The sequence below is a fragment of the Perognathus longimembris genome, chromosome 14 (assembly GCF_023159225.1).
Source record: "Perognathus longimembris pacificus isolate PPM17 chromosome 14, ASM2315922v1, whole genome shotgun sequence".
Lineage (NCBI taxonomy): Eukaryota > Metazoa > Chordata > Mammalia > Rodentia > Heteromyidae > Perognathus > Perognathus longimembris.
The window spans coordinates 20,710,819-20,735,764 of record NC_063174.1 but is presented as its reverse complement, the minus strand read 5'-3'; the positions used below and the strand labels follow the sequence as shown (position 1 = coordinate 20,735,764).

At 40.2% G+C, this 24,946-nt stretch overlaps 1 protein-coding gene across 3 annotated transcripts in view; it reads left to right on the top strand.

Moving 5' to 3' along the window:
- Pole2 (DNA polymerase epsilon 2, accessory subunit) overlaps window positions 1-24,946 on the top strand; it is a 34,189-nt gene that overhangs the window by 5,956 nt on the left and 3,287 nt on the right. For all 3 annotated transcript variants that reach the window (XM_048362278.1, XM_048362280.1, XM_048362279.1), the window contains 14 exons: window positions 2,620-2,697; window positions 2,816-2,909; window positions 4,418-4,492; window positions 6,216-6,299; window positions 6,847-6,903; window positions 8,100-8,148; window positions 9,523-9,595; window positions 13,322-13,494; window positions 16,774-16,863; window positions 17,418-17,472; window positions 18,464-18,523; window positions 18,609-18,686; window positions 21,168-21,276; window positions 22,681-22,857. In XM_048362278.1, the coding sequence (XP_048218235.1) occupies window positions 2,620-2,697; window positions 2,816-2,909; window positions 4,418-4,492; window positions 6,216-6,299; window positions 6,847-6,903; window positions 8,100-8,148; window positions 9,523-9,595; window positions 13,322-13,494; window positions 16,774-16,863; window positions 17,418-17,472; window positions 18,464-18,523; window positions 18,609-18,686; window positions 21,168-21,276; window positions 22,681-22,857 (1,252 nt within the window). The remainder of the gene's footprint in view (window positions 1-2,619; window positions 2,698-2,815; window positions 2,910-4,417; window positions 4,493-6,215; window positions 6,300-6,846; window positions 6,904-8,099; window positions 8,149-9,522; window positions 9,596-13,321; window positions 13,495-16,773; window positions 16,864-17,417; window positions 17,473-18,463; window positions 18,524-18,608; window positions 18,687-21,167; window positions 21,277-22,680; window positions 22,858-24,946) is intronic.

Sequence of the window (24,946 nt, the reverse complement as noted above, 5' to 3'; positions counted from 1 at the left end):
TTGCTCAAGGCTAGCGCTCTACCACTTGAGCCATAGCTCCAATTCGTAGGTGGCATTCTTAATTAGAAGTCAACTAGACTTTTTTTGTTTAAATTTTGAAATAAGGTTTATCTTTGTAACTGAGGCAGGCCTAAAATTCTTTTTGTATAGCCCAAGCTGGCCTTGAACTCATAATCCTTCTGCTCTACCTTCCAAGTGCTGGAATAGCAATAATATGATACTTCACATGGCACTGTGTATGTGTGTGTTGGTACTGGAATTTGAACTCGAGACCTGGTGCTCTTTTTTTTTATTATTTGTTTATTAATTGAACGCAAATTTGTTTACAAGGTGTTGTGCAAAAAGGGTACCGTTACATAGTAGGGCAGTGTGTACATTTCTTGTGATATCTTACATCCTGTTTTTCTATCCCTTCTCTAGGTCAGGTAGACATATATACAATATATAATGTATCAAGAACATATACAGTATTCACAGACTTGATCTCTACTGTCTCTCTGTCTCCCTTTGTTAACAGTCATATATCAGGGAGATCATGCCCCTTTGTTTTCTGTGTTCTAGGCTTGTCTCGCTCAACATTATTTGTTCGAGTTCTGACCATTTCCCTGTGAATAACAGTATTTCACCATTCCTAATCGCTATGTAGTATTCCATTGTGTATAAGTACCATATTTTTTGGATCCATTCGTCTGTGGAGGGGCATCTGGGTTGTTTCCATATTTTGGCTATTGTGAATTGTGCTGCGATAAACATGGAAGTACAAATGTCTTTTTGATATCTTGGGGTTTGCTGTTTAGGATAGATGCCTAGGAGTGGTATGGCCGGGTCATAGGGTAGGTCTATATTGAGCTTTTTGAGAAACCTCCATACTGTTCTCCAAAGTGGTTGTACTAATTTGCACTCCCACCAACAATGGAGAAGGGTTCCTCTTTCCCCGCACCCCCTCCAGCATTTGTTGTTGCCTGAGTTCAGAGTATAGGCCATTCTAACTGGGGTGAGGTGGTATCTCAGGGTTGTTTTTATTTGCATTTCCTTTACCACCAGGGATGTTGAGCATTTCCTCATGTGTTTCTTTGCCATTTTTATATCTTCTCTTGTGAAGTCTCTCTTTAGCTCCTTTGCCCATTTCCTAATAGGTTTATTGGGCTTGGAGGGGCTTAGTTTTTTGAGTTCTCTGTAGATGACCGATATCAGGCCTTTGTCTGTTGCTGTGCTGGTAAATATCTTTTCCCATATCGTTGGCTGTCTTTCTATTTTGGTGGCTATGTCCTTAGCTGTGCAGAAACTTTTTAATTTGTAGTAGTCCCATTTGTCGAGTCTTTCCCCTATTTGTTGTGCCCCTGGGACTATGTTCAGGAATTTCCTTTCTGTGCCTATAAGTTCTAGCGTCTTTCTTACTCTGTCCTTCAGTAGTTTCAAGGATTCAGGTCTGATATTGAGGTCCTTGATCCATTTTGAGTTGATCTTGGTGCATGGTGATAGGCTTGGGTCTACTTTGAGTTTTCTGCATATGGCTGCCCAGTTCTCCCAGCAGACCTGGTGCTCTTGCTTGTCTTTTTCTCTCAGTAGTCTGGGGCTGTATCACTTGAGCTACACCTTCCTTTCCAGCTTTCTGCTGATACTTTGCGGATAAGAATTTCACAGAGGGGGTCTGGGGATATGGCCTAGTGGCAAGAGTGCTTGCCTCCTATACATGAGGACCTGGGTTCAATTCCCCAGCACCACATATACTGAAAATGGCCAGAAGTGGCGCTGTGGCTCAAGTGGCAGAGTGCTAGCCTTGAGGGAAAAAGCCCCAGGACTGGCAAAAAAAAAAAAAAAAAAAAAAAAAAAAAAGAATTTCACAGAGGGGCTGGGAATATGGCCTAGTGGCAAGAGTGCTTGCCTCCTACACATGAAGCTCTTGGTTCGATTCCCCAGCACCACATTTATGGAAAACGGCCAGAAGGGGCGCTGTGGCTCAGGTGGCAGAGTGCTAGCCTTGAACGGGAAGAAGCCAGGGAAGGTGCTCAGGCCCTGAGTCCAAGGCCCAGGACTGGCAAAAAAAAAAAAAGAATTTCACAGACTTTTCTGCCTGAGCTGGCTTTAAACCATAATCCTCAGATCTCAGCCTTCTGAGTAGGTAGGATTGTAGGTATGAACCACTGGCCTCCTCCCATTTTCATTTCATGAAAGTAGAGTGCTTAAACTAAAATTTTTAACTCCATGTTGTTTTTTTTTATTATTTATTTTGTGTGTGTGTGTTTTTTTTTTTGTCAGTCCTGGGGCTTGAACTCTGGGCCTGGGCACTCTTCCTGAGCTCTTCAGCTCAAGGCTAGCACTCTACCACTTGAGCCACAGCACCACTTCTGGTTTTCTGGTGGTTAATTGGAGATGAGAATCTCATGAACTTTCCTGCACAGGCTGGCTTTGAACCACTGTCCTCATATCTCAGCCTCTTGAGTAGCTAGAATAACAGGCATGAGCCACTGGCGCCTGGCATCCATGTTATTTTTGACACTATATTAAATTGAGTATATGGCCTGAGAAAATTCGGAAAGAATATTAAGCTTGACATAGAATTGTATTGTGTGTTATCATGTTTTTAGTATTGTTTTTGTTTTGTGGGGTGTTTTTCAGAGACCATATTTTCAATATCATTGGAGCCTTTGACATTCCACGTTTTGTGTATAACTCAGAAAGAAAAAAATTTCTTCCGTGAGTATATGTATAAATTAATTTCTGTTGGACATTTTTCTCAGAAAGTAGTTTTGTTTTACTTTTGCCTACCTTTCTATCTTTGTGACAATAAAAAGTAGGTGTTCTGTTTTTGTAGTCTAATAATGACCAACCATCCTGCACCAAATTTGTTTGGAACAGCTAGAGATAAAGCCGAGCTGCATCGTGAACGCTATACCATTTTACACCAGGTAAGTTGTGGGGAACAATAGGTCAAATGGAGGAAAAAAATGACTGTTTCAGCTTTAAGAAATCTCAGTGGTATTTAAAAGATGAAATTTTGTTTTTCAGACTTGGTCATTCAAAGCTGGGATGCCACACAAGTTGTAGAGTACCTACCTAGCAAGCACAAGGCCCTGGGTTCAAATCCTAGTATCACCAAAACAAAAAAATCAATACAAATTTTAAATTATGCAATAAATTATTCCTAAGCTTTTTTTTTGTGATTGAAACAATAGAGGGAATAAGATGCGAAAAGTTATTTCCCTTGAATAATGAGGATAGTGAGAATAGTAGCTAACAGATAATACATGACTTTGGTATACCGGTGTTCTATTTGGTATGTAGCACACATTACTTACCTCATTAATCCTGTAACTCTACTAGATGTATAAATGCTTTCATTATTCTTATTTGAGTGATGAGGAAACTGAAGCCTAGAGAGGTTTACTAACTTGTTCACAGATCACAGCTACTGAATGGAAGTAGATTGTAAATCCAGTCTGTCTGGAGCCCAGTATTTGCCTACTTCATATACTGTCTTCAAGTAAAGTAGAATCTCATTGTATTCTAAAAGACATACAAATAATATATTCAGTAGAAAAATAAGGTAGGGCATGAGAGAATTGGTGGCATATGGGTAATAACAGGGTAGACAAGGGTTCATCAAAGGAAATGGAAAGCAGTCATGAGCAAGTCTGGAAAGGCAAATGGGAACCAAATCGTGGGAGTACTTTGGATGGGATTCTAAGAAGTTGATACTGTGTTCTCCTGATTTAAGAAGACTGGTAATACCAGTCTTCCTGTCACAGCTTCTTCTGCCAGCACATTTCAGGATGGATTCATATGAGAGAAGTCATTGTTGTTAGTTCTGATATAGTGATAGCTTAGGTTGAGGAAGTGACAAGGAGGGTAGAAAAGGATCAGCTCAGCCAGGTTTCATTTAGGGTCTTGTTATGGCTCTCGCCCTGTACACTGTCAGCCCTCACGGTACTATCTTATATGGTGATACTTCTCTTCTAGTAGCCTCACTGCTCATGTTTTTAAATTTTTTGTGTTATTTTTATTTATTATTTTTTTTTATTGTCAAAGTGTGATACAGAGGGGTTACAGGTTCATATGAAAGGCAGTGAGTACATTTCTTGTTCTACTTGTTATTTAAGTATTTGTTTTTATTTAAAGAACTTCTAGAAACTGCAACCTGTCTGTACTTTACCTTTATAATAACAATTATTTAAAAACATGGGGATAAAAAATTACTAGATACTTTTATGTTACTAAATTATGTGGCCTTCCACATAATTTTGTTGGGTATATGAAAGTTTAAAGACAATGTTTAACATCACACAATTTTCATAGGTGTTTGCTTTTTGGATGGTAGTAGGGTTTGAACTCAGTACTGTACCATTTGAACCATACCTCCAGCCTGAATCTTAGGCTTAAATGTCAACTTCACAGTAATTCATGTCTTTTTTTCTAGAGGACCCACAGGCATGAATTATTTACCCCTCCAGTGATAGGTTCCCACCCTGATGAAAGTGGAAGCAAATTCCAGGTTAGAACATTATCCTAATTATTTTGGGGGTGTAAGTATATAAGTTTAATATTTGTTTAATTCTAATTCATTGAATTTTAAATGAAAACAAACAATGTCTTCTTTCTCTTTAGACAGGTGCTCTCCCATTTGAGCCATGACTCTTTTTTGCCTTTAATTATTTTCCAGGTAGAATCCTGTGTTTTTGCTTGCTTAATAAGGGCTGGGGATATGACTCAATTGGTAGAGCACCCGCCTAGCAAGTTCAAGACCCTAGGTTCAAACCTCAGTACCACTGGTATAGAAGGGTCTGGTGCCTTTGCTTAGGGTCAGCCACAGACCACAGACTGACTTACTGTGTAGCTGACATGACAGGGGCATGCCACCATATTGACATAGGGTCTCATTAAGTTTTTCCCTGGATTGCCCTTGAATCAGGATCCTGAGCTTCACCTCTTAAGTTGCTTGTATTACAGCCATGGACCTGACTCTGAACCAGCTAACTAGCTTGGCTATGTCCCTTGTAAAGTCCATACCTGTTTTGTGAGTTCTGTAAATCTCTACTAGAAGTTACTACTTCTTTCTTTGGCCTTCTTTTTCACCCTTTTAAGTAGCTAAGATTATAGGCATGAGCCACCACTGCTCAACTGAGAGAAAAAAGTTAAATAGTTCCTTATTTGTTACTACTTTTAACTTTCTGATAAAACTTTAATAATTATATTGAGAATATAAATAATAATGATAGAATTTCAAAATAATAAAATTAGCTTGGTGCCAGTGGCTCTCATCTATAATCCTAGCTACTTAAGAGATCTGAAGATTGTGGTTTTAAGCCAGCCCAAGAAGACAAATCCACCACACTTTTTATCTCCAAGTAACCAGCAAAAAGCCAAAAGTAGATGTGTAGCTCAACTGATAGACCACCAGCCTTGAAGGAAAACTGCTAAATAAGGAGGGTTTGAAGCCCTGAGTTGAAGCCTTAGTACTAGTGCAAGATAATAGTAACAATAATATATAATAACAACAATAATAAATACATTAGAATATATCTCTTTAAAATTGATAATTTTCTGGAAATACCAAATAAAATAGATAAAGTTGAGCAGGGTGATGGTACACACCTGTAATCCTTGCAGGTAGGTAGGAGGGTTATGAGTTTGAGGCCCCCTAGGCTACATAGTAAAACACTGTCTGAAAATAAACAAAACTGATAAGCTTTCTAAAAATAAATGGATTATTATTCAGAATGATATATCATGAAGCTTCAGTTGTTGGTAATGGACTGTGTTAATGTAATTGTTTGGGGAACCTAAATCATCATATATTTGGCATTTTAGCTTCCTTCCTTCCGTCTTTCCTTCCTTCCTTTCTTCCTTCCGTCCGTCCTTGTTTTTTGCCAGTCTTGGGGCTTGAATCCAGGTCCTGGACATTGTCCCTGAGCTCAAGGTTAGCATTATACCACTTGAGCCATAGCGCCACTTCTGGCTTTTTCTGTTTATGTGGTATTGAAGAATCGAACCCAGGGCTTTGTGCATGCTAGGCAAGCACTGTACCACTAAGCCACATTCCTAGCTCTGTATTTTAGCTTTCTGTAGAATAAAATTAAACTTGCTAATTTTCTACTATACAGTAATTGTATATATTGATTGATATGCACCCAGATTTACTTATTTATTTTAAAAAATAGTTTCTTAAAAGAATATATTTAATCTATAACAGTTTACTTTGTTTTATTTATTTTTAGCTGAAAACAATAGAAACTTTGTTGGGTAGTACAAGCAAGATCAGAGATGTGATTGTCCTTGGAATGATAACCCAGTTGAAAGAGGTGAGTTAAACTTAAATGCAGCAGACTTGTATTTGGAACGGTGATGTGTTGGTACTGTAGAGTATTTCTGCAGTGATTACAGGAATATACTGTTTGAAAATTCTCACCACAGTGACCTTTCCATCTGTGTTGGCCTTTCTGAGTAGACATCAGGAAGGAGTGGCTTGTCCAGCTGCTCGATTTGCATAGGCTGAAATTAGGTCCTCAGTACTGGCTTTTGTACAGCAGCTGCAAGCTGCTTGCTGCCTGGCCTCTTGGAGGTGCAAGTGGTTCCCTAGAAGAACTTTAGCACCTGCTGAGGCTTCATAGTGTACAGTGAGGGTCCCTCTTGTTACCTCTGGATATGCAGCCGTCATTCCTCAGGGCACATGTGAGGCATCTGAGTCTTAATTAAGTGTTAGTCCGAGCTCACTGACCTAATAAAGGGATGATGTGTACAAATATCCTGTTCTCTCGTCAGTTGTCAGACTTGTTAATCTTTTTGTTGTTTCCTCATGATGTTAGTTTTTATGAAAATGTGACTAAATTATACTTAATTCTGTTTCAGGGGAAATTTTTTCTGGAAGATCCTACTGGAACAGTACAACTGGATCTTAGTAACGCTATATCCTTTACATACCAAAAACTATGTTACAAAAAAAAAAAAGTGGTTACAGGGCTGGAAATGTAGCACATGTGAGCCTTTGGTTTTTACCATACACACAATACTATGTTACATGAATTGGAGAAAATGAAGGTGGATTAATTTTTAAATTTACCTGTTTAGGTTCCCAGGGTAATTTCCAAAGGGTGATCACATAGGAATATACAGACAGAATCCTAAATAGAAAAGAAAAAAAAAGCTACTTTTTAATTTCTTCTTACGTCATGAAGCCACTAAGTCACTGAAGAGGTTTATAACATGGTAAGAATGATCTACACTTGTCCTTAGTATCTGGCTCTGCCTTTAAATTTAACATGAGGCTGCCGGGCGCTGGTGGCTCATGTCTGTAATCCTAGGTACTCAGGAGGCTGAAATCTGAGGATCATGGTTCAAAGACAGCCAGGGCAGGAAAGTCCATGAAATTCTTATCTCCAACTAACTACCAAGAAGCCAGAAATGGTGCACTAGCATTGAACACAAAAGCTCAGTGACAGTGTCTAGGTCCTGAATGTTGTCTGTCCCTGAACTACTTTTTAAATTTTTTTTTTTTTTGTAAAGGTGATATACGGAAGGGTTACAATTACATAAGTCAGGTAATGGACAATGTCATCCCTTTCCTCACCTGAGCTGCTCCTCCCCCCCCCTCCCCGCCCCGGGTCAGTTTTGGGGCTTGATCTCAGGGCCTGTGCCTGGGCATTTACCCTGAGGTTTTTCACTCAAGGCTAGTGTTTATCTCTACTTCCAGTTTTCTAGGGGTTAATTGGAGCTAAGAGTCTCACAGTCATTCCCACTCAGGCTGGCTTGGAACCATGATCCTCAGATCTTAGCCTTCTGAGTAGCCAGGATTACAGGCAAGAGCCATCAGCACCCAGCCTGAGCTTCTTTTGCTTAAGGCTAGTGCTCTACCATTTGAGGCACAGCTTTCACTTCTGGCAGCATTTTTAATAGTTTATTGGAAGTGGGTGTCTCATAGACTTTCCTTCTTAAGCTCATTTCAAACTGTAATCCTCAGATCTCAGCCTTATGAGTAGCTAGGATTATGGGCATGAGCCCCTGGCACCCAGATCAAATGTGATATTTTTGAGTTGATTATTTAGAAATCTTTTTGGGCTCGTTATGTTTGCCTCCAGAGTTTGCTTTCCTCAGCTGATATGCACCAGTTCCATAGTGGTCTATACACAGAGTCGTGCTTTGTCTTAGCAGAAGGTAGGTGGGGACATTCTTCCTGGCAAACAATGTGGCCTCGTTGTTACACAGTAAAACCCTGTCTACACAGGCAAGGTATGGAAACATAGTATAATTTGGGAGAACATTGATTTCAAAATGGATTGGTTTTGAACCAAGAACCTCAGATCTCACCCTCCTGAGTAGCTAGGACTATAGGTGCGAGCCACTGGTATCTGGCTATTGGTTTTTTTTTTGTTGTTTGTTTTTTGGGCCAGTCCTGGGGCTTGAACTCAGGGCCTGTGCACTGTCCCTGGCTTCTTTTTGCTGAAGGCTAGCACTCCGCCACTTGAACCATAGTGGCACTTCTGGCTTTTTCTTTTTTGTTTTTTTGGGGGGGACCAGTCCTAGGCCGTGAACTCAGGGTCTGAGCACTGTCCCTGGCTTCTTTTTTGCTCAAGGCTAGCACTCTGCCACTTGTGCCACAGCGCCACTTCTGGCCATTTTCTGTATTTGTGGTGCTGAGGAATCAAACCCATGGCCTTATGTATACGAGGCAAGCACTCTTGCCACTAGGCCATATTCCCAGCCCCCACTTCTGGCTTTTTCTATATATGAGGTGCTGAGGAATCGAAGGGCTTCATGTATGCAAGGCAAGCACTCTACCACTAGGCCATATTCCCAGCTCCTCCAGCTATTTAATGTACTTTTTTTTAAAAAGTATTTTTATTTCTTTTGTACAGAGGAGTTCACATTTCATAAGTCAGGTAATGAGTACATTTCTTTCTTTCTTTTTCTTTTTCTTTTTTGCCAGTCCTGGGCCTTGGACTCAGGGCCTGAGCACTGTCCCTGGCTTCTTTTTGCTCAAGGCTAGTACTCTGCCACTTGAGCCACAGTGCCACTTCTGGCTGTTTTCTATATGTGTGGTGCTGGGGAATCGAACCCAGGGCTTCATGTATGTGAGCCAAGCATTCTTGCCACTGGGCCGTATTCCTAGCCCCTTAATGTACTTTTTTTTTTTTTTTTGCCAGTCCTGGGGACTGGACTCAGGGCTTGAGCACTGTCCCTGGCTTCTTTTGCTCAAGGCTAGCACTCTGCTGCTTGAGCCACAGCGCCACTTCTGGCCATTTTCTGTATATGTGGTGCTGGGGAATTGAATCCAGGGCTTCATGTATACGAGGCAAACACTCTTGCCACTAGGCCATATCCCTAGCCCCTTAATGTACTTTTATTTATAAAATTTAGACTCTTCATAGCTCTAAAACTGTATAGCACAATGGGACTGGCAATTCTGTCATTGTTTTGCAAGGTATGAGACTCCAACTAGAATTGTTGCTTTGTTTAAGAGGTTTGTCCTGTTAAACAAGGAGAGGAATTGGACAAATGAAAGTGATTTTTTCCCCTGTCATTTTTCAGGTTGGTTTGAAGATCATGTGTTTCATGTGAATGCCTTTGGATTTCCACCGACTGAACCCTCTGGTACTACTAGGTATTAAGTGTTTCATTTAAATTCTGTAGGAATTGTGTGATACTGGCAGTGATAAATGTAAGATAATTTGTTATATCTTAGTTATTACAAGGTCTCAGGGCTGGTGGGGTAAAATGGAAAGGGCAATGGAAGACGAGACAAGATGGAGCCTTATATGAAACTGAAACTAGCATACTCATACTGGCTCTAGAGTAGTTGCAGTTAGCATGTCTGTATGTTGACTTTATTATTTTATTTTATTTTTGTCAATCATGGGGCTTGAACTCAGCCTGGGTGCTGTTCCTGAGCTCTTTTGCTCAAGGCTAGCACTATACCACTTTGAGCCATAGCTCTCCTTCTGGTTTTCTAGTGGTTAATTGGAGATCTGAATCTTTTGAGGGATTTTCAGCCTGGGCTGGTTTTGAATTATGATCCTCAGATCTCAGCCTCCTGAGTAGCTAGGATAATAGGTGTGAGCCACTGGCACCTGGCTTTGTATGTTGACCTTAAGTGGGAAAGATTTCCAGTCTACTTATCTGTATGTAAGGTTGATGAGTTCAGTTCTCATATACAATGCCTTGTTTTTGCATTCTACTAACGAATGAAAGTTGTAAGGGACAGATTATATCTCCTTACTGTAAGTAAAAATTGTCTTAATATTAGAGCAATTCTAAAAGGCTCACCAGAAGAAATACTCTGTTGCTCAGGGTCTTTGAGCAGAGGCTGAAAAATGGGTTAAATATGTAGCTAGAAACCTAAGGATTTAATTTGTACTCTAAAGACCTCCTACCCCACCTGAGGCATTTAAAAAAGCATTTTAAGTTAGTGTCCAGTGCATAAAAATTAGGAGGTTTCTCTCCAGAGTATACATTTCTCAGTTCCCTTGGCAATGAATGCTCACCTGTAGCTGGTAATGTATGTGTGCCATTAATCTCAGCTGGCTTTTGCTTTGATGTTTAGTGGTACCTCCTGGAATCCACAAACATTTGAGTTTCTTGCTTCTGTCTTTGTGCCTTATACTCTATAAATGAAGGAAGGAGATGTTAGCAAGGCTTTTCTCAACTGTACAGCATTCACCTTCATGGGTGTTTCTTTCTATGATGCTCTGGTTTATGTTGGGTATTACTCAGTTCAAGTGGTATAATTATATCTACCTACTGCATTCCTCTAATAACTATAAGACTATAAGATGATGACTTTGAAATGTCCAGTTTTGGGGCAACAGTAGCTCTCATGTCAGAGTGCTCACTTTGTACTGAGCACTGTGTTCTAAGCACCATTAGTATGTTATCTTGTATGCTACCTTGTAGAACACTGTGTAATCAATGTGAGTCTGGCCATGTTGCATTTGAGGAGAATTGGGCTAAGAAGGGCTGAGTAATTTGTCTAAATCACAAGCTTCTTGCTAGCAGAGATGTGCTTTGATCCCAGAGATTCTTACTTCAGACATTATGCTATGTTGGGTGTTGTGGATTTTATCTAGGGCCCTGCATGTGTTAGCCAAGTGCTATGCCACTGAGCCACATTTCCACCCCTTGATTTCTTTCCAGACAGGGTCCCACTATGTAACCCCCACTTTATACCTGGTCTAAAACTTGCCATGTAGCCCAGGCTGATCTCAAACTCATGATCCTTCTGCTTTCAAAGTTCTGAAATAATGGGTATTGACCACCCAGCTGGGTTCTTTAAAGAAATAATCTTGCAGAGCTGAGAGTGGGTTTAGTGGTAGAGGATGTGCTTAGCATTCACCAGGCCTCCAGTTCAGTGTTTTTACAGCACAGATACAAAAGAACTTTTAAAATTGGGCGCTCATAGCTCATGACTGTACTTCTAGCTCCTCAGGAGGCTGAGATCCAAGGATTGTGACTCACGCCAGAGTAGGTGGAAAACTCTTGTAGACTCTAATCTCCAATCAACCGGCAATTAAAAGTCAGAAGGTATGGAAGTGTGAATCCAGTGGTAGAGCAGTGTCTTTGAGTGAAAAAAGCCAAGTGAGAGTGTGAGACCCCGAGTTCAAGCCCCAGTACTGGCACAAAAAAAATTATTTTATTTTATTTTGTGTTGGTAATAGGCTTTGAACTCAGGGCCTGGGCACTGTCCCTGAGCTCTTTTTGCTCAAGGCTAGCACTCTACCACTTGAGCCACAGTGCCACTTCTGGTCTTCTAGTTGTTAACTGGAGATAATAGTCTCACAATCTGGCTTTGAACTGCTGTCCCCAGATCTCAGCCTCCTGAGTAGCTAGGATTACATGTGCTCAGCCTAACTTTTTTTTTTTTTTTTTTTTTTTTTTGCCTGTCTTGAGGCTTGAACTCAGGGTATGAGTGCTGTTCCTTAGCTTCTTTTGCTCAAGGCTAGTGCTCTGTACTTGAGCTACAGCACCACTTCTGGCCTTTTCTGAGTAGTTTAGTGGAGATAAGAGTCTCATGGTCTTTTCTGCCTGGACTGGCTTCAAACTGTGATTCTCAGCTCTTAGCTACTCAGCCTCCTGAGTAGCTAGGATTACAGGTATGAGCCACTGGCGCCTGCCTCATTTTTTATTTTTATATTATGAATGTAGTGTATGATTCTAAAACAAAAAATTGTAAAGGCATATATGTGTGTGTGTATATATATAGAGAGAGAGAGGGAGAGAGAAAGAGAATTCTCATTACTCATGAATTCTAGCTAATTGATCACAGATCAACAAAATATTTGAGTTAGTGGCATCATGGTCCCTTACTGAAGTGTAAGGTGACATAGCCCTGGTGTTACAGCCTCAGTGGCTAGAGAGGACTTGAAAGGACAGAGACTGAAGGGGGGATTCCAAGAAGCTGCAGCCCTGAGGCAGTTAGGGGAGAGGGGAGAGGTGAAGGCCTGTGTCTGTTCCTTTGTTGTTGTGGTGGTTGCCAGTCCTGGGGTTGAAATAAGGATCTGAGTTCTATACCTGAGCCTTTTTCTCAAAGCTGGCATTCTGCCACTTGAACCACAGTTCCACTTCTAGATTTTTGGTGGTTAATTGGACATAAGAGTCTCATGGAGGGGCTGGGGATATAGCCTAGTGGCAAGAGTGCTTGCTTCATATACATGAAGCCCTGGGTTTGATTCCTCAGTACCACATATACAGAAAACAGCCAAAAGGCGCGCTGTGGCTCAAGTGGTAGAGTGCTAACCTTGAGCAAAAAGAAGCCAGGGACAATGCTCAGGGCCTGAGTCCAAGCCCCAGGACTGGCAAAATTAAAAAAAAGAAAGAAAAAGAAAAGAAAATGCATATCCTTATCAGAAGAACAACTTAGAAAAAGAAGAGAAGAAGGGGAAAAAAGACTTATCAGAAGAACAACTTAAAAAAAAGAAAAGAATGACTACAGCCATAGCTCAAATGTTAGAGAATCATCTATCGCCAGTACAAGGCCTGTTCAAACCCCAATATCACACCAATAACTAAGTAAATAAATATTTAAAAAAAATAGTCTCATGTACTTTCCTGCCTGGGCTACCTTCCAGCCTTGATCCTCAGATCTCTGCCTCCTACTCGCTAACATTGTAGGTGTGAGCCACTTTCGCCCAGCAAATTACTTTTATTTTTGTCATATAAACAAATGTATGGTAGACATTCTTTTGTAGCCTGTTTCTTCTCAGTTTAATGATATGCAGTCAACATTTTCCACTACTTTCAAATACTGTGTTATTATATGATTTGTGCTATCAGCATATTTTATATCTTGGTGAATAAAATGTAAGATAGAGGATAATAATTGTGATATTAATAGGGCATACTATGGAAGTATTAACTTTTTTGGCGGTCCTTCTAATACATCTGTGAAGACTTCTGCAAAACTAAAACAACTAGAAGAGGAGAATAAAGATGCCATGTTTGTGTTCATATCTGATGTTTGGTTGGACCAAGTAGAAGTATTGGAAAAACTTCACACAATGTTTTCTGGTAGGTTTTGTCTTTTAAAAAAAATTTCTCTTGTTTTGAAATGTAAGGATAGTTACTATCAAAAAGTAAATGCTTGCTAGGAATGTGGCTTAGTGGTAGAATGTTTGCCTAGCATGCATGAAGCCTTGAGTTTGATTCCTCAGCACCACATGAATAGAAAAGCCAGAAGTGAACGGCTGTGGCTCAAGTGGTAGAGTACAAGCCTTGAGCAAAATAAGCTCAGGGACAGTGCCCAGGCCCTGAGTTCAAACCCCAGGACTGGTGAAAAAAAAATTAATTAAAGTAAATGCTTGCTACGTGTGGAGGCTGTTACTTTCTGCTACTCTGAAAGCTTCAGTGTGAGAATTGCTGGAGCCTAGGAGTTAGAGACCAGCCTGGACAACAGCAAATTCCCATGTCAAAACAGCAACAAGAAAACCACATTAGGGGCTGGGGATATGGCCTAGTGGCAAGAGTGCTTGCCTCGTATACTTGAAGCCCTGGGTTCGATTCCCCAGCACCACATATACAGAACATGGCCAGAAGTGGCACTGTGGCTCAAGTGGCAGAGTGCTAGCCTTGAGCAAAAAGAAGCCAGGGACAGTGCTCAGGCCCTGAGTCCAAGGCCCAGGACTGGCAAAAAAAAAAAAAAGAAAAGAAAACCACATTATATATTTTTAAAATATAATTTTGTTGTTACTATTAAAGTATTATGCAGAGGGTACAATTTACCACCTAAGTCATTATAAATTTTTTAAAATTTTATTTAAAAATTTTATTATCAAAGTGATGTTACAGTTATATAAGTCAGGTTATGAGTACTTTTTTTTTTTTTTGAGCAGTGTCACTCTTTCCCTTGCTCTCTCCCAGTTTTTCCCTCCCATCCCAAACTCCAGGTTGTATTGTTCATTTTCAACCTAATGTCCAGTGAGTATCACTGCTACATTTTTTTTCACCCTTTGCCCTAAATTTTTTTGCTGGTTGTGGGTCTTGAACTTGTGGCCTGGGCCTGTTCCTGAGCTTTTTTGTTTAAGGCTAGTGCTCTACCACTTTGAGCCATAGCACCATTTTGTATTTTCTGCCCCAGCTGGCCTTAAACCGCTGCCCTCAGATACCACCCTCCTGAGTAGCAAAGATTATAGGCATGAGTTGCCACCAATTGGCTGCCTTAAATTATTTTTTAAAATTAAAAATATTGAACCAAGAATGAGATATTAAGTTTTTTTTTGTGTGTACAGTACTAAGGTTTGAAATCATGGCCTCACATACTTGTTAGGCAGGCTGTCTAGCACTGAGCCATGTCTCCAGCTAAAATATTAAAGACACATCTTCATATTTGGTAAACATGTAAATGTATGCATGCCAACTCATGATAAATAGGAATTAGGCCTAACTATATATAGTGTAACTAGAGAAGATGGATAAGAATTTTGTCTTTGGAATCTAACAAGTTGCTACTTAACCTTTTTTAAGTCCCAGCTTGGAAGGGTGTTCTGAGAAGTAAGCCAAGACAGGGCTTTGCATATAAGTGCTCAGTAAATGGCCATTATTTTAATTACTTTAATTAAGATAGGGTATTAAGATGGGTGCTGGTGACTGTAATCCTAGCTACTCAGGAGGCTAAAATCTGAGGTCTGTGGTTCAAACAGCCAGGTCAGAAAAGCCTGTGAGACTCTTACCTTCAATTATCCAGCAAAAAGGTGGAAGTGGAGCTGTGGCACAAATAGTAGATCTCCAGCCTTGCATGGAAAAAAGCCAAGCGAGAGTACAAGGCCCAGAGTTCAAGACCCAGTACCAGTACTCACAAACAAATAAAACGGTTTATTATTGCCTGGCACCCGAGCCTCATGCCTGTAATCCTAACCACTCAGGAGGCCGAGGTTTGAGATTGCAGCCTGGGCAGAAAAGTCTGAGACTCTTATCTGCATTAACCACCAAAAAGCTGGAAGTGGAGCTGTAGCTGAAGTAATAGAGTGCTGGCTTTGAGCAAAAAAGCTCAAGTATAGCATTCAAGCCCTGGGACCTGAGCATTAAAAAAAAAGTTATAAACATAAAATTTCTTATTAAAGTCTCACAGGCTGCAGGTGTAGCATAATGGTAGAGTACACACATTAGCATGTGTGACATCCTGGGATCATTCCATAGCTGTTGCAAACCACAGGGAGTGCCTTGTCCCGGCTGGGAGCAAAGCAATGGTGGAGACTGGACTGGACCAGACTGTGGAACTGGTACCTGCTGCCTGACTCCAGCAACAGACCCTCAGGGGTCTGTCCCATGAACAGGGCCTTTATTCATTATCAAACAGGGGAATATGTGTAGAACTTATAACACAAGGTAGCAGTCTCTTTGATGTTACCCATACCAGACTGGGGGAAAACAATCTTAGGATTGGTGACTTCCTAAAAACAGGAAGTTAAGGGCTAGCAGCAAACAAACACAATTTGGATAGGCCCCTGCCTGGCTCCAAGGTCTGGGGGAAGCTGAATAGTTTACACCTATGGTAGAATCTGTGGCCTTTGTAATGGTAAACAATAGATCTTTCTCGGACCACTCTCAGCCTTCTGAGAGCCAGAGAATGGGCTTCTAATTCTCTTTGGCAGACCTCATGGCTCCACACTTAAATGTTCCCTCAGATAGCACTGAAAAAAATCTTGGAAACTTGGCTGGGAATATGGCCTAGTGGCAAGAGTGCTTGCCTCCTACAAATGAAGCTCTTGGTTGGATTCCCTAGCACCACATATATATGGAAAACGGCCAGAAGGGGCGCTGTGGCCCAGGTGGCAGAGTGCTAGCCTTGAGCGGGAAGAAGCCAGGGACAGTGCTCAGGCTCTGAGTCCAAGGCCCAGGACTGGCAAAACAAAAACAAAAACAAAACCAACAACAAAAATCTTGGAAACTTAGGCACAATGGCATGCCTGTAGTTCAGGTACATTGTAGGCTGAGGCAGGATCATTTTAGTTCATAAGTTAGAGGTCAGCTTGGGAAACAATAGTAAGAAGATTCTACCAAAGAGAAAAAAAGGGGGCTTGGAAAGTGGCTTAGTGGTAGAGTGCTTGCCTAGGATGCATAAACCTTGGGTTCTATTCCTCAATACCACATAAACAAAAAGCTGGAAGAGGCATTGTGGCTCAAGTGGTAGAGTGCTAGCCTTGAGCAAAAGAAGCTTAGGGACAGTGCCTAGGCCCTGAGTTCAAGCCCCAGGACTGCCCCCCCCCCCAAAAAAAAGAATTAATAGTTCATGGTTAAAAGATTTTAAAACTGAATTCCAGACTTGAAAGTTGATGTTCATTCATTCTCTAGGTTATTCACCAGCACCTCCAACCTGCTTTATTCTGTGTGGTAATTTTTCATCTGCACCTTATGGGAAAAATCAAGTTCAAGCTTTGAAAGGTACTATAGACTTATTTTTATGAGTTTTTATATTTGGAGCTGGGAATATGGCCTAGTGGTAGAGTGCTTGCCTCATATGCATGAATCCTGGGTTTGATTCCTCAGAATCACACATAGAAAAAGCCTTAAGTGGGGCTGGGAATGTGGCCTAGTGGTAGAGTGCTCGCCTCGTATACATGAGGCCCTGGGTTCGATTCCTCAGCACCACATATATAGAAAAAGCTGGAAGTGGCGCTGTGGCTCAAGTGGCAGAGTGCTAGCCTTGAGCAAAAAAGAAGCCAGGGAACAATGCTCAGCCCCTGAGTCCAAGGCCCAGGACTGGCAACAAAAACAAAACAAAACAACAGAAAAAGCCTTAAGTTCAAGCCCCAGGACTGGGCAAAAAAAAAAAAAATATATATATATATATATATATATATTATTTATATAAATCCACCTGAGAAGAAATTATCCATAACATTTGAATTTTATTCAAAAAATGTAGTTTATTTATCTAAATATGATTTTCTTGGTTTATACATATTTTAATTCAATATGTCTTTTTAAATTTTTAGATTCTCTGAAAACTTTGGCAGATATAATATGTGAATACCCAAATATTCACCAAAGGTAATGATCTCTACTGCTATATATTTTTATTTGGCAAAAACTAAAAGTGAGGGGATGGGGGATATGGCCTAGTGGCAAGAGTGCTTGCCTCATATAGATGAAGCCCTTGGTTCAATTCCCCAGCACCACATAAACAGAAAATGGCCAGAAGTGGTACTGTGGCTCAAGTGGCAGAGTGCTAGCCCTGAACAACAAAAAGAAGTCAGGGATAGTGCCCAGGCACTGAGACCAAGCTCCAGGACTGGCAAAAAAAAAAAAAACCTAAAGGTTTATGTCAATGATTACTAAGATGTTACTAGCAGAAAGTAAAATAAATGAGAAAATTAAGCGCTAAAAGATAAAATTTTCTTAATGTAATATGTTATACTGTTCTTTAGATATATAATGAAAAATATAAAAAAGAGTGATTATTTTTATATCATTTAAAAATTATCTTTAATTAGCTGTACAAAAGGCTTTCAATTCCATATGTCAACTTAAGTATACAATATTTCTTGATCAGTGATACCCCTGTCAGCATTCCCTCCCCACCCCCTCACCCCCAAGAGTGGTAATTCCAACCATATTTTTGGTGACATTACTGATTCAGTTCTTCAGTGATAGTCTCTAGCCACATGTTTCTCTTGTTAAAGTTGAATAAAATTTGAAATTTAGTCTATTAGCCACACTAGCCACAGTTCAAATGTTGAACAGTTGGACTGAAGATATAGAGCAGTTTTGCCATCACACTATTAGGTAGTGTTGAGCTGGAGACTTGTAGCAATTCATTTATTAAATTAGGTGGGCATGGTGGCACGTACCTGTGATCAGAGTAACGGGGATGATGATCCTGAGTTTGAGCCATTCTAGGCTACATAGACTTGGTGTAAGAAAAAGACACCCCAAAGTATCCTAAGTTCATAATTCAGCTAAAGGCAGATTGGTTTTAGACTCCAGGGTGGTGTTGTAATACTGTTAATTTGTTAATGAATTGTGTTGACTTTTGCTACAGTAGTCGTTTTGTGTTTGTACCTGGCCCAGAGGATCCTGGATTTGGGTCAATCTTACCAAGGTAACATTTATTCAGATTTTAGTAATAGTCAAGACCATTCTGTCATATAGAGTCTAATTCTGTATCACATCAATTGTTTCCATAGGCCACCACTTGCTGAAAGCATCATTCATGAGTTCAGACAAAGGGTTCCATTTTCAGTTTTTACCACTAATCCTTGCAGGTAAATATTAGTATTTTGTGTTAGACTTGTTTTTTCTTTTAATTTAAAACTTTTTTCTTCAAATTTGTTGGATTGTTTAGGAATAAATATAAAAAGGAAATTCATGAGTAACATTATCCAAAAAGAAATGTATTTATTACCTGACTTTTGAAACTGTAACCCTTCTGTACATCACCTATATATATATAACAATTTTAAAAACTAAAAAAGAGGGCAAAAGGGAAATTCATTTTAATTTTAGACTTCCCAAAGCTTTGAAAAGATTCTAACTATATTCCAACAATCTACTAGTAATGTATTTAGATGGTTAAATAATGGAAGGGAATCTAAAATTAGATAAATATCTCTGTTGGGAACTCCCACATTTATATCCCTAATTCAGACCTTTCTCCTGAAAAATAAGCTCTAATCTTCCTCCCTGCTACTCCCCACTCCCATCCCTGTTTTGTAGCCATCCTTATCTTAAGTTCAGAGCATTCTTATTGTATAGTTGCTAGGGCTGAAAACTTTAAGGTTTCTTTCATTTGCTGTTTTTCTTCACACAGTGTCATCAACTATGAAATACATCCAGAATCTGGCTACCTTTTATTTATTTATATATATATTTTCTCATCCTGAGACTTGAACTCAGCCTGGGCTCTGTCCCTGAGCTTTTGTGTTCTAGAATAGGGCTCTAACATTAGGGGCCATAGCTCCATTTCTGGCTTTTTTGGTAGTTAATTGAGATAAGATTCTTACAGACTTGCTTCAATCCTAGATCCTTGGTTCTCAGGCCTCCTGAGTAGCTAGGATTACAGGTGTGAGCCACAGGCACCCAACCTGGCCATCTTTCTATTTTCATATCTATGACCCTCTTACCACTTCTCTTACCACCTACTCTAACCTAGATTAATGTAATAGCCTCCAAATTGGTTTCCAGATTCTACCCCTTCTCCTATGTAGTCTATTAACACAATGTCATAGTCATTAGAGCATATTACGTTCCTGGTCCTGAAAGAAGAGGCCCCTCGTGTCATTCAGTTACAACCCATATTCCTGCAGTGGTAATCAAGGTCCTGCCTGCATGATCTGGCCACTACTTGTCTGATTTGTTCTTCTCTTGGTGCTTATTCCTTTCATACCACTCTTGTTCTGTTCCTCAAGCATGCTAGGCATACTCTAGTCTTAGGGTCTGTCTGTGCCTGTTTCCAATGTTCCTCTTTATTTTTTGTTTCTTTTGTTTGTTTTATTAAGTTTAAGTTACTACACATATTTCACAGTATACACTGTAATCTTCATAATGATGGAAATTATTCTATTCTACATAGCTTATGAAGACTCTCAACAATAAAACCATTCCTTCCATTTCGGGTAATATGTATATTACTTTCCTTTTGTTTAGTTACATCTGTTCCCTCTTTCACTCTCATTCCCTCCTTCCTGTCTTGACCCATGAGTTGCTTAGTTCACTTTCACCAATGTCCGATGTAACTGATGGTTTCCTCTGCTCCATTGTTCCTCTTTAAATGAAAAAGTTCATCACTGCTTCAAGCCTGTCCTCATGTCTCTTTCTGAGCCCTTCCTGTTTTTACTCATCTGATTTAATATTCTGATTTAAAAAAACAAAAAGCCAGGGCTGGGAATATGGCCTAGTGGCAAGAGTGCTTGCCTCCTACACATGAAGCTCTTGGTTCGATTCCCCAGCACCACATATATGGAAAACGGCCAGAAGGGGCGCGCTGTGGCTCAGGTGGCAGAGTGCTAGCCTTGAGCAGGAAGAAGCCAGGGACGGTGCTCAGGCCCTGAGTCCAAGGCCCAGGACTGGCCAAAAAAAAAAAAAAAAGCCAGGAGCTGGTGGCTCACACCTGTAATCCTTGCCACTCAGGAGGCTGAAATCTGAGGATCATAGTGAGGCTCATAGTTCAAAGCCAATCCTGGCAGGAAAGAGAGACTCTTATCTCCAGTTAACCACCAGGAAACCTGGAGTGGCGCTGTTGCTCAAGGTGGTAGAGTGCTAGTCTTGAGCAAAAATTGCTCAAGGGCAGTGCCCAGGCCCTGAGTTCAAGCCCCATGACTAACAGAAAGGTATATATGCATGTGTGTGCACTCTGGTCTGATCCTTAGCTTTTTACTTTTCCCCATATACCTATCCATCTTCCATCACTAACCAATTGCCATGTTGATTTTTTCCACCTAACCCTTAGGCTTGAGGGCTAGGATCTTTGTTTGGCTTACTCCTCTGTAGAATAGTGGCTGGCACATGTCTACTATTTGGCAAAGGGCAGGGCATGTAGCTCATTGGAAGTGCACTTGCCTTACATACATTATGCCCTAGGTTCAATCCCAGCACTGCAGAAACAAAACAAACAAAAGCTAAGTAAATCATTGAATGGATGAATAGATAAGATAGACCGAATATTTACCATGGGGGTGGGTTTGTATTTTACATTTTGCCTTTAAAATTATCTGAGGAAGTAAAATTCAACTACTGCTTTATTTCAGAATTCAATATTGTACACAAGAAATTATTATTTTTCGTGAAGACTTAGTGAATAAAATGTGCAGAAACTGTGTCCGTTTTCCTAGTAGCAATTTGGATATTCCAAATCATGTAAGTCAACTTCTTGGTTAAACTCTGTTATTATCTACAAAATTGTTAAGCCCTTTAATTTTTCCTTATGTTATGTTTACTTGTGGTGCAAAGTAACTTGAATATGCTTTTTATAGTAATTTATTTATTTAGTTCAATAAGTGGAAGTGTAGCTTAAGTGGTAGTTTGCCAGCTTTGAATGAAAAAGCAAAGCAAGATTGCAAGGCCCTGAGTTCAAGCCCCACTACTGGCACACACACGTACAGAGCTCCTCTTTATTTCCATAGTGGGGATTGGTGGTACAGGGTCTCAGGCTTTCTAGGTAGGCAGGCATTTACCATTTAGGCTACGTACCCAGCCTTTGTTAGTAAGTCAGTTTTTCAGATTTCTACAAACGTCTTCTAATAGGCAAAGAAGAAAGTCCACAACAAATAGGGAATTTCTTTGAAGCTTCTTGTTTTGCCTATAAATCTCTTAAGTTGTATTTCAAATACTTGTATGTCTATTTAATAAGATATTCATATTGAGCATGTTATTACACATTTGATATGTCCACACCAGGAAGATATGGAATGTTTATGTTGCCGCTTCGAAGTCCCCTGATAGCCATGCAAGACAGAGCATGCTGTAATCCTAACACCTGGAAGGTAGAGGAGGCAGGAAAGAAACCTAAAGTTGTCAAACCCTGTATATATAGTATGGAAGTAGATCATTCGAACCTGTTTATTCTTCACTTTACAGTGAAGTTTGGTTGGGCTAAATATTGATTGATGGCTTTACTCGAGGTGTAAAATTATTATTATTTATTGCTGTTGTCTCAATATATTGCTAGGCTGTTCCCAAACTTGGGGTTCAAGTGATTCTTCTGTTTCAGCCTCCTACACAGCTTAAATGCACCACTGGTGCCCAACACTATGCAACTGGTTTTTGATGAAAAGAATTAGGAAATAAGTTATTTTTACAGGTAATCTGATTGTTATACATATGGTAGTAAATGAAAATTCATAAATTTCTCCCTTATAGAATAATTAATTGCATTTTTTAGCAGTGTTTACCAAAGCTTTATGGTTCAGGTTCCCCTAATTGTGTCTCAAATTTTGTAGATGTTCTTGGTAATTATTGAATTTGAAATTGCTTGTTTTGGGGGCTGGGAATGTGGCCTAGTGGCAAGAGTGCTTGCCTTGTATACATGAAGCCCTGGGTTTGATTCCCCAGCACCACATATATAGAAAACGACCAGAAGTGGTGCTGTGGATAAAGTGGCAGAGTGCTAGCCATGAGCAAAAAAAAGAAGCTAGGGACAGTGTTCAGTCCCTGAGTCCAAGGCCCAGGACTGGCAAAAAAAAAAAGAGAGAAATTGCTTGTTTTGCCTATTTTATTTTTCATTCTCATTTTTAATTTTCTTTATTTTGTGTTCTGTTGTAGTTTGTGAAGACTATCTTATCCCAAGGACATCTGACTCCCCTGCCTCTGTATGTCTGCCCAGTGTACTGGGGGTATGACTATGCACTGAGAGTGTATCCTGTACCTGATCTACTGATCATCGCAGATAAATACGACCCTTTCACTATAACTAATACTGAGTGCCTCTGCATAAACCCTGTAAGAATGCAATGGTCATTGTCAAGATACAGTACATTTTTATCAATTTAAAATACTTTATTTACAGTTGAAGTAAAAATACACTATTAACAAAGCATTGAATAATCTGATAAATACCAAGTTCTAAAATTTTCAGTGTAGTATGTAACTATAAAGTAATGGTTTGTTTTTGTTTTTGTTTTTTTTTAGTTTTGATTGCAGAAAACCATAGCAAGCCCGGTGCCAGTGGCTCACACCTGCAACCCTAGCTTCTCAAGAGGCTGAGATCTGAGGATCTTGGTTCAAAGCCAGCCAGGGCAGGAAAGTCTGAGAGACTTTTTTTTTTTTTTTTTTGCCAGTCCTGGGGCTTGGACTCAGGGCCTGAGCACTGTCCCTGGCTTCTTTTTGCTCAAGGCTAGCCACTCTACCTCTTGAGCCACAGCGCTACTTCTGGCTTTTTTCTATATATGTGGTGCTGAGGAATCGAACCCAGGGCTTCATGTATACAATGCGTGCACTTTACCACTAGGCCATATTCCCAGCCCGTGACTGCTTTTGTCTACACACACATTTTTGTCGAGCTCCTCAGGATGGGAAGGTGATTCTGTGTACTCTTGACATCTTAGGCCCAGTACTTGCTGTCCTGTGTGTTGTAGTATGTTTAGCAGCATCCCTAGCTTCTGAAATCACTGGATACTAGTGCCTTGCCCCACATGGGATGGTCATAAATGTGTCTAGGCATTTGCAGGGAACACTGGGGGACAAAAACTCAGCCCTGGAGAGAATCAGTCCTCCAAGGATGAATATAGGTAATCACTTGACTTCATTGCTGGAAATTTGTGGCCAGATTTTCCCAAGATCTTTGTTTACAGTCAAATATCCCTTTACAGTAGGATAATTTCCTGTTTAAGTTGAATTCTTTGGGCATTCTCAAATAGAACTTTTCTACTTTTGAATCCTGTAAACATGTAAACACCCAGTTCTTATACCATCAATATGTCTTTTAAACTTCTAGACAAGTACATATTTTTCTTCTATGTTTTTGAGATAATACTGGGACTTGAACTTATGGCTTCATAGTGTTATTTGGCATCTTTTGCTCACAGCTGGCCTTTCTATCACCTGAGCCATACCACCACTTCTGGCTTTTTGGTGGTTAATAAGAGGTAAAGATCGGGGCTGGGGATATAGCCTAGTGGCAAGAGTGCCTGCCTCGGATACACGAGGCCCTAGGTTCGATTCCCCAGCACCACATATACAGAAAACGGCCAGAAGCGGCGCTGTGGCTCAAGTGGCAGAGTGCTAGCCTTGAGTGGGAAGAAGCCAGGGACAGTGCTCAGGCCCTGAGTCCAAGGCCCAGGACTGGCCAAAAAAAAAAAAAAGAGGTAAAGATCTCATAGTTGTTTCTGCTCAATCTGGCTTTGAACCCATGATCCTCAGAGCTCGGCCTCCCCAGTAGCTACAGGCATGAGCCATCAGTGCCCAATAATTGCTCTTAATATTGCTTGATCCCTCTATTTCTGAATGCTTTGCTTCAGCCTTTCCTGGTTATTTATATTATATTTATATATTATATATATTATATATATTATATATATTTATATATATTATATTTATATTTCCTGCTTATTTATATTAATGAGTGCTTGCTATGGGCCAGGCACTGATTTGGGGCTGAGAACACAGGGCTGAAAAGACTAAGCCTTTGCTCAGTAACCTTAATGTTACAAAGTTGACAGTTATGCTTAACTCTTTTTTTTTTCTGCTAGTACTCAGGGCCTGAGCACTGTCCCTTGCTTCTTTTTACTCAAGGCTAGCACTCTACCACTAGAACCACAGCGCCACTTATGTAGTACTGAGGAATCGAACCCAGGGCTTCATGTATATGAGGCAAGCACTCTACCACTAGGCCATATTCCCAGCCCCATGCTTAACTCTTTACTGGCTTTGAGGCCACACTGGAGCCACACTTTCACTTGAAGGAAGGAATAGGGGAAGACTTTTAATGCAGTGTTTGACTGTCTTATATATACATTTATCGTTACACAGGATGTGTTTTGTGCGCATGTGTGTGTGCGTATATATTTATTTATTTTGCCAGTCCTGGGGC